Source organism: Sipha flava, unplaced genomic scaffold, assembly GCF_003268045.1.
Source record: "Sipha flava isolate LNK unplaced genomic scaffold, YSA_version1 87_pilon_pilon, whole genome shotgun sequence".
Lineage (NCBI taxonomy): Eukaryota > Metazoa > Arthropoda > Insecta > Hemiptera > Aphididae > Sipha > Sipha flava.
Window position 1 is genome coordinate 259,945 of NW_020273629.1, and position 9,969 is coordinate 269,913.

General features: G+C 31.8%; 2 protein-coding genes across 5 annotated transcripts in view; one reads left to right on the forward strand and one right to left on the reverse strand.

Moving 5' to 3' along the window:
• Positions 1 to 2,558, reverse strand: LOC112693444 (transmembrane and ubiquitin-like domain-containing protein 1). 3 transcript variants are annotated; one of them, XM_025568525.1, is made up of 5 exons: positions 2,362 to 2,558; positions 2,182 to 2,234; positions 1,874 to 2,083; positions 744 to 1,041; positions 1 to 674 (listed from the first exon to the last, which is right to left on the reverse strand). In XM_025568525.1, the coding sequence occupies exons 3-5, from the start codon at positions 2,079 to 2,081 to the stop codon at positions 212 to 214; spliced, it is 969 nt and encodes a 322-aa protein (XP_025424310.1). In that variant the 5' UTR covers positions 2,082 to 2,083; positions 2,182 to 2,234; positions 2,362 to 2,558; the 3' UTR covers positions 1 to 211. The 3 variants fall into 3 exon arrangements, with proteins under 3 accessions (XP_025424310.1, XP_025424309.1, XP_025424308.1); XM_025568524.1 differs by lacking the exon at positions 2,182 to 2,234; XM_025568523.1 differs by lacking the exon at positions 2,362 to 2,558 and having other exon boundaries at positions 2,182 to 2,350.
• A 3,445-nt stretch (positions 2,559 to 6,003) lies between these two features.
• LOC112693438 (zinc finger protein 808-like) overlaps positions 6,004 to 9,969 on the forward strand; it is a 9,479-nt gene continuing 5,513 nt past the window's right edge. Inside the window, exon 1 of one of the 2 annotated variants that reach the window (XM_025568505.1) lies at positions 6,004 to 6,709. The gene's annotated coding sequence lies outside the window, so the exon portion shown is untranslated. The remainder of the gene's footprint in view (positions 6,710 to 9,969) is intronic. The other variant, XM_025568504.1, reaches the window with a different exon arrangement.

The following is a 9,969-nucleotide window of genomic DNA, read 5'->3' on the forward strand; positions in this document are numbered from 1 at the left end:
AAAAAAAAACTAATACAATAAAAAATATGTATCCATAACTAATTAATTCACATAGTTAAAAGTTGATAATTTTTTTTAACAAAATTGCATTACAAATGAAAATATACGTAGTTAAGCATATACCTTACTGTGATCATTTTGTAAACAAAATATTGAGACCCACTTTTGGTGCACTTTGTTGTTAGATACGCTGAAATAAAATTTTAAAAAATTAATGTCCGGGATGTTGTCGCTGTTGATGTTGTTGCTCTTCATTGTCCACCAAATAAGTTAGAAAGGCGGTAAACATAAAAATGCCAGTCAATATACCTAATGTACCAGTAGAGGTATATGAAAACAATGTGTAAAACTGGATTCTTGCATACCAAAGTAAGGAAATTATTATTGTTATTAAAGCAGATAACAATGTTGCCAGGTTCCATTCACGTTGAACAGGACCTTGTTGACGTTGGCGTGTCATGTTTGGTAATGGTTGCTCAGTATTATCATGGTCCACAGGATCAGGAGTTTGTTGACCAGTTACTGTAATACGTGGCTGATGTATTAAACAGTGTACAACACAGTTATCATGAAGACCACAACTTCCTAGTGATGCTTCATCATCATGTAATACTTTCCCTTGAAATATTAAACGGATAATTTTATTCGATGATAACTCGGTGCTAAAATGTCTCCTAAATTAATAAAATATAAAATTATTCATCTTTTAATTATTTATTTTATAATATAATTGGAAGTAATACCTTTTGAAAATGCCAATATTCTCAGTTAGCCTGCCTTCAACTAAACGACAGTTATCATTTAAATACTTAAGTCGTATTCGTATAGAATCATCGTACACTTGAGGTTCACTTGTACCATCATTAACACAAGGGCTTTGACTAGATTCATTAGATTTGGTCGTTGATTCAGTTTTGGTAGCATCATCAATTTTTGTATCAGTAGAATTTTCATTTTTATTTTGTTGATTATCAGTATTTAAACTTGAATTTGTTTGAACATCAAGATTTACTGGAACTGTTTCAGTTGTAGGATGTTCATCTATAGAAATATATTTCATCAAATTATTAAAATTTACAACCAGTATATTTTTTTTTTTCTTGGACTTCTATTCTTATAAATATTAGGTGTAAATAAATTAAATTTATTATATCACTGATATAACAGTAGTCAAATTTATATTTTAGTAAACGAATTACTTTATTACTTTGTAGAAAGCAAACATAGATGTTTTGATTTTGCTGTTTAATATTTAAATTTATTTATAGAATGTCAAGAAAGTGGATAATAAAATAACAATATAAACAGCAAGAAATCAAGACAGCTGGAAAGACTTGATAGTTGAATCTGAAAAGCTTGTTAACCATTAAAAAAAGAAGTAAAAAAAATATCAATGTTACAATTGAATAATTTGATACTATCATAATTTATTTTTTGATAGTAAAAATTATTTACTCTGATTTAAGTATCTACAGCCAAATAAAGTAGTATAAGTATATAGTAAGGAAGTTTGTGGTCGTAATATCTTAATTATCTCAATTATTCAACAAATTAGTGGATGGTCTTTTTAATTTTTGAGTTCAGTTGAACAAATTATATAATGGGGGGGGTTGATATCTTAACTCCCCTTAATTTGAATTATAGATAAAATCAACTAACAATATATACAAATGGTAAAACGAAACTAAAATAAGTATTTAAGTAAAACTTAAATTTACTAAAACACAACAATATACTCTGTTTAAATAATACTGTTGTAAGGTCAACCAAATAGTTGCAAAAAAAAAAAAAAAACTTAAGATACATCAAAATAAATTGAAATATTTATTATAAAATAATAAAATCATTATATAATGAATAATAATATACATACTTATGGACTGAACAGGTATTACAGGTGTAACTCTTGCTGTATCATGGTGTCGTCTTCTAGTACGTCTTTCTAAAATGAAAACAGCACCACGGAATATTTGCATTTCAGCCACTTGTGTAGACATCCATAGCAATACAATTAGTGCAACAATGAACAGTATACCAAAAAACTGGATAACTTCATCACCGAACCCTTCCACTAATGCCATATCTACATAATAATAAATAATATGAATAATATCTATACATCTGTTACATACATTTAACACTTAATATTAAAGGCAACATGGGACCATATAAAGTACGTACTGTCTTATTTTACTCTTCAATAACTATGATTAAGGATCCTTCAGTTATCCCGACTGATTCACATTATTAAAGACACAAAATATAAGAAGAACAAAGGTAGAGGTTCATTAATGACACAAACTTTGATTTTATTATTATTAAATTATTAAATTTCAAGGCTGTTGAGATGTTAATACTTACCGTAGAATATTAAATATTGTGGTTTAACAACATAAACGAAAACGAGTGAAAAGCTCTTAAAATTGAAGGCCGAATGAATAATTTTTTAGTCCAATAGCATAACACTTCGGCCCCAGTGTCAACGTAGTCTAGACATAAATTTACTATCAAATCACTTATAATATACTTCTATAATTTTTGTTATAAAAAAAATTGATATTTATATACCAATCATTGATAACATAGTTGAGGTTACAGACTAATATATCTTAATCCATGGTTGAGGTATAAGCACAAAATAGTATATGCACAGTAAATAATGTAAGTAATCTGTGATATAAATACAAATATATGACGAACGCTATCTTGTGTACATTAAATTCATTTCCACGCTGAATTTATCAGAAAAGTAAGCAATGAAAATTAATTATAATTAATTAAATCATAATTATCATAGATTCAAATGTTTAAAATATTATTATAATATTAATAATATTATATAAGTTACTTTTTTTTTCACATAGAATTAATAATTATACCTTTTGCTAGAGCTTAACAAGTAACAAAATGTACAATATAGGTTTTACTATTTAAAACAATGTATGTATGTATGTTATTGTATTAATTGCTGTAAGTATTTTCATACTAAATCAATAACAAAATCCAATGAAATAGTTCAATTATTTTGATCAGTTTTTTTTACCTACAATTCTTCATCGAAAGTCATAGAACTTTTTTTAAATTTTACTTTGGTAATACTTACTAAATTATATGAATACAATTCAGGTTCTTAATACGTAATAATATTATAAGTATTCGTTACTCGTATTCAGAGTCGGCCCAAGCAAAAATAATGCACTAGGCGAAATCAAATTTTGCCATCTCTAAAAAAAAATTGAGCTCTTATTTTAACTTAACCCCTCCCCTATTTTCTATCGGAAATCGCGGAAGTGATTGTGCGGTTGTTAATATTTTTGGAATAATTGAAAACGCCCAGCGTAGGCCGTAATATAAAGTAATATAATAACTTAAGACAATATTATTTTACTATATAGATAAGTGGTTTTTGCGAATGAATTAATTTAAATATTTTTCTAATAAAACACCAATAGAATTAGAAAAAATGTATGAGTTAATTTTGAGAATGCCACCCCTACTAAAGTGTCGCTCTAGGCAGATGCCTAGCTCGCCTATACCTTGAGCCGGTTCTGCTCGTATTACTTTCAGCACACAGAAAGTAATACAAACAAATATTATGAATTATAACTTTTGACAACGTACAATAAAGTCGCTTAAATATTTTGCCCAGCCGACACGGTTATCGATATAAATCTCATTTCTATAAATGAATATAATAATATGTAGACTTGCAAAGTATTCGAATAAATATATTCAAATTATTTGATTACTTTATAAGTATTTCAATACTATTTTAAATACTTTTTTGAAAAAGTATTCAATAACGTATTCTGAATACTTGTATTTGTATTTTTTTATTTGTTAAAAATACTTTTTTCAAATCAGAAAAATAGTTTTAAATATGTGAAAATAAACTCATTCTCAATTGAATGACGTACGCAGTTGCAACTATTTTGATTTTATGTGTCACTGGATGCTGGTGCTTTTTATTAATAATTTTAATAGTATAAGTTATGCTTTAAAAAATTCATATTGTCTCTTCCACGTTCTCTTCAAACTTACAGCCCCTCCGAGAAACCAAAACGTCGCATGTAGTGCAGTGGTGTATTTGTGGGGCGGTGGGGCAATTCCCCCCCCTCCCCCGAGAATTTTTAGACCAAGACAATTTTTATATAAGTAATGGGTATTTTATTAAGAAATAAAAATTATGATTTATTTCATAGTATTACTACATTTGAAAACGTTTCAAATTTTATACTAATTTAAATAACGCAAAATGCTAAATTTTTCATAACGTTTTAATTGTCAATAACGGTAAACGGAAAATTTTTTAAACGTTTAAATTTGTATTTGTACCATCGCCGTGTAAAAATTGATCAGCCCCCCCCCCCCCTGAAGAAAAATCCTGGCAACGCCACTGATTAAGGATGTGTAGTTCTTGAGTGAGTTTTTTGATTCCTACCATATGATAGTTACTACATGAAATAAGATGTATATAATACTCAAAAATATTATATATAGTATGAGCCAGGGTATTTAATGGTGGACTATGCAAATCAAGTCCTGAATCATTTTAATAAACTTTAATTGTCTTATGAAGAGCGAAAATCGATTAGCCAATAATAGAAAGAGAGGATAAGACGAAAATTGTGGATTTAATGAAAGTAAAATATGGCTTCATACCGTGATAAACAAAAAAGTTTAGGAAGTAAATATTACCAGTCAATAAAATATTAATTTAAACAATCTTTAGTCATTATTTCGAAAGCTTACAATTATCTTATATTGCTTATCAAATTTTTTTTTTAATTCAATCGACGAACCAAGATTATATATAATATATATATTTATTTTGCGTATTATATGTTAGTCGGTGGATTATGATTAAATCAAATCTTAACGTGAATTATGAATTATAACATATCGACGCCTCAGTTCAAGACTGCAATAAGTAACTCAAATTATTAAACTACTGGTTCTATAATGAAATAAACGACCTCTAGAGGTGAATAATGCAACTAAAAATTATTGCATTATGGAATCGAAATCATCGTAATTTTGCAAATAATATCACGTAAGTAACTCAATTCTGAATATTTTTGAGTTATTACAGTCTTGAACTGAGGTGACAATATGAACCCTCAAGTTCATAAGCGGAAATTTAGTGAAATTAGTGGGAGGGGGACTGAGCATTATTTGTTTATTACACCTATAGGTACCCTGTACGCAATTATTTATTTCAATAAGGCAATTTACAAAGTTTGAGAATTTAACATACTCAACAATGTAACCAAAAAACAATTAGGTTTGTCTTAAACATTTTTGGAGTAGGTATTCTAAACAGAAATTATTAATTAATTAAATTATTTAAATTAAACAACCAATGCAGGTATTATTACATATTATTAATATTACAATAATTACGATCGTTCCAAGTCATGACAACAAGTTTGTAATATTTTAAGAATTTGATTTAATTTTTATCACAGAATATTTTTTTTTAATTCAGTTATTAAAAATGCATTTTACAATTATAATAATTATTGTATTTTTAGTCACTTAACAATTTTAGGACTAGGGAGGCTAAGACCTGTACTTTAAATTTCTGGAGAGCTTAGTCCCCTCAAGCCCCCCTCCCGATTTCCGCCTATGCCCAAGTTATTATCTGCAGTGCCGTCGCAAGTTTTTGCGAGGCCCAAGGCAAAATGAGTACAATTTCCTTACACATAAATTTATCCAACTATTCTAACTTGATGAATTATAGGTCCAAAAATATATTTTAAGCGCGAAGTCCTTGTCAACTGCTTAAGTTATCTGCCCCCAAACGAGGGCATTGATTATCTGATGACATTAAGGACTATTCATGTTCAACTTTAAATAAACGTAATTTTATTATTTAAATGGCAAATGGTAACATATAATCAGTTCATGACAAAAATTCATGAATAAATGTAAAATTTGAACATTGTACAATATCGCCCTGTATTATTTCGTCTTGGTGACGGGAGATTTAAACGGGGCAGTTATGGCGGCGGTAGAACCATTGGCCACACTGCGATCGTCAGTGGCGGCGCGGACGCGGATCGGACACATCAGTCGGCGCCACTTTCAGTTGGTATGAACACCAATGGTTCTCTCCTCTCGCCTGTCCTGCCGACCGTATCGTGGAATCGTGGTTCCGTTTACATCGGTGTGCGGACGGGGGAAAAAAGTGAAAAAAAAAATTCGTACTCGGTAGTAATATGTCACTCGGTTTCGCGACTTCACGGGCTGTCATGTGTGCAGATCTTCGGTGATCCGCGCACTTGTGTTATACAATGATGACCAGACAGATGTATTCACTTGCCGTCTGAACCCGATACCTCGCCGTACCGTTGCCAGCGCTGGATATCCAAACTTGTGGGTGCTCCTGTAGCTGCTGCTGCCTCTGCCGTCCGGTTCGTAAGCCGTACACTCCACGGGCAAGGTCCGCCGTCATCCCCGTGTACACCCTAGCCCGTTACCGTTGCTTGATATCCATGCTCGTGCAAATGGCCGACTTTGGACGTGGGCCAGTTATGTAAGGGGCCCCGCCGCACGACAGTGACGACACACCGCTGCCGCCGCCTCCTCCTTCCCGCCCTCGTCCGGTCACGGTGAGTGTGCCGCATTGCTTGTCGTCGTCGTCACTCCGCAGTGACTTTGGACTGTCCAGACTTCGTCTGAAACGGATACCGACCACGTCTTAAAGGTAACGTAGTACTTTTATTTTTCCTATCCAACAAGAAGTGATTTATTTTAATTTAATTTTCATTCTACATTTGTTGCTGTTATAATTTTTGGTGCCCTGTTCTTATTCGACTGACAGCTTCATGCCAATATAAAAACGTTATTTTATAATATCACATACATCTATGTATATATTTAAATGAATACGTTTATATGCGTTTGTACATATTTATCATATATATAACGGTATCTTATAATGAGTAATCGTCACACCGTAAGGGACGTAGATTAACGAGCTTGTATTTTTTCTTCCACTTTGCGCGTGTGAAGGTGACCTAAATATTGGTGTTTCGGATGTGGCGGCGCGCATAAATGTAGAACGGCGTTGGCGACCGCAGAGGAGATTTGTAGCAGTCGTCATCGGCGAATAAGGTGGCCAGCGGGCGGTGGAGTGAACGGGCAGTGGTGATCGTGGTAGGGAATTTTTCGTCGAAGGGGCTACGGGGGACACCATCGGCGGCGACGGCTGCAACTGGATTTCGGTTCTCGTTCTTTACTAATGCCATTCGGGCGACTTGCTGCTACTCCGGCCAATTCATTATACGCGTGAAAATAACTATGTACACCTGTCGTCTTCACTGTCCTGTCGGCGGTGCACGCTTTTAAGTTAAATTATTCTCTTTTTTTATTCTTCGGTTTTCTAAACCTACTAGTTTCTCTCTCTCTTTTTCCGTTTTCTCCCGGATCGTGAATAGTGGTGGTAGCAGTCGTCGTCGTCGCGTGTGCGTGTATGCGGAACGAGCTGCTGCTCCCGTGTTCGTGTCCGGTGTGAATCGCCGGATGTGGTGTCTGATGCGAGAAACCGAAAGCATATGTCGTGTTCCCTTCTACGGCGACAACAACAGTCGCGAAAAGCAAACAACAACAACTAAACAGTAAACCGTGAGGTGTCGCAGCCGGTCAGCGTAATCCTGAAATCACCGAAATCATCTTTCACATTTTTTCTTGTACGTGCCTAACCTAACCAGGGACAGATACTCTTTACCTTGAATTGCTGATGCATTAACAGTGCACTACTTAATAGCAGTAGTTATTAGTGCCGTTGTGTGTGCTGCGATTTATCATTTTATCATCGTTGCTTATAATAATAATATTATTAAAATTATTATTATTCCTTTGTTATCATTTATGGATTGATAAGATAACATCTAGGCTTACCAAAATTTGAATTTTCCATTTTTATCATTACGCCATCGTGTTTTAGAGGGAAATAATTGTATTCCTAACATTACCGCGTATTAGCTTTATTTTATGAATACATTAACGTGTGTATTATTATTTACACTCGCAAGTGTGACAACATTTGATTTTATTATTAATTATTATTCAATATTATTAGTACTATTTTTTATTAATGTTGATAATTTTACAATTATTATTATATAATTAATATAATATAAATAAATATATATTTATTGATCGACGCCTGACATTATTTGTCGAAATTTAAATGTGTTATAAATATAAACCTAATTAGTAGGGCTAGGATTTATATGCATTTTCATGTTTTTTTCCTTAAGTCCAAATTGATTGGTTTTCAGTATATCCATGATTTAGCTTATTATCGATTAAGTAGAACCATTTTTTTTGCATATAATAGCATATTTATAAATATTTGAGAATCTTGTTAATTTTAAAAAGTATTAATTTAATGAATTTTATTTTTTCGAATCATCGTAAATATACTACATATATAATCTTATTTTGGTAGGAAGATCGATATAATTATCCACACATTTTTTAACGACGTACTTATTAGTGGTCTGCTCTGACCGACCAGGGTTTTCTGCTGACGTATAAGGCCCGTTTCACAGTTGCGCGTATCGTCCGCGACGTTTTCGAATTACATTAATTAAATTTATACGCGCCGAAATGACGAAGACGCGTTTGGGTTTTTGCGATTAGCGCAAATAAGTTGAAAAATGTTTAATATGAATGGTCGGATGTGAAACGGGTTTAAAGCCTTAAAGATATTTTTCAAAGCCCGGCTCGACCCTAATGAATGTTTTATCACTAAAGTTTAATTTTTGTAGAAATTTTTGTACATTCTGAAAAAACCTGGCCCTGACCGTAATAGATTAAAAAATTTAAAAGTCCGGTTCGGCCTAGATTAAAATTTTAAGGGCCTGGCCCATGCAGGTATCTAGTGCTTATATTGTGAGACGGTACAGAAGTATTTCATTTCGTTTGTACGACTTATAAACTATATTAGTATAAACTAATATTTAACGTAATAAAAACAAGTTATGATAAATAATAATTCTAGAAATAATAAAAAATTTTTTTGCATATTTTGATAAATATAATGCATATATAAGTATTTTTATTGAATATAAATCCTAGCCCTACTAATTATTAATCATACTTGACGTATCGCATTATTTTTTCATACGGACTTAATCAAAATGTAAGGTATATATTTATATTATTTTAGAACTATTAATACCTTTAATCAATATTTTGATGGTAACACTTCTGAGATTATTTGAAGGATCCTGGATCTAGACCAAAATAACAGAGCAAGTAGATTATTATAATTCAGAAGTTATGATTTTTAAATATATTATTATATATCAAAATATATTTTAATCTGTGGCTACTATATATCTAAAATTAAATTTGAATTACATTTATATTTAAAAAGTTCGAACTATTTTCTATTTTTTTTTCTTTCAAAATATAAATTATATTAACAAAAAATATTTCAATTTAACACACGGGGAGAGTTTAGAAGTCTACGGGGAGAGCTGCCCCCTCCCTCCATGAAAGTGTGTCTGGGTAAAGTTCCTCCGCGGGAGGAACTTAGAGGTAAATACTTCAAGTAATCTCTAATTCTAGACTGAATAGTGCCTATATTCCATTTGTATCCTCTTCTGGATTATCTAATGATTAGATTTTTTGTCTATATATTATAATGGATCTATAACAAGTCACCGGTTCTGATATAAAACGTAGAGGATAGAAACTACAAATTATTTTCAATGTACATACATATATATATATTGTTTTTATTGAATAATGAATCGTAAATGTGCAATTCCTTAGGATGTGTCTGTAGACGCTCGACTAATTCGGCCGCACTAGCACTATTATATGTTTTTTAGTGTAACTGATCCCTAGTAAACCGCAGATGCACACTGGTAGGCATCGTATCGACTTTAATTTTTTATCACATATGTACATTAATCATAACTTAATCTAAAAAATTCTTTACATTTTCGT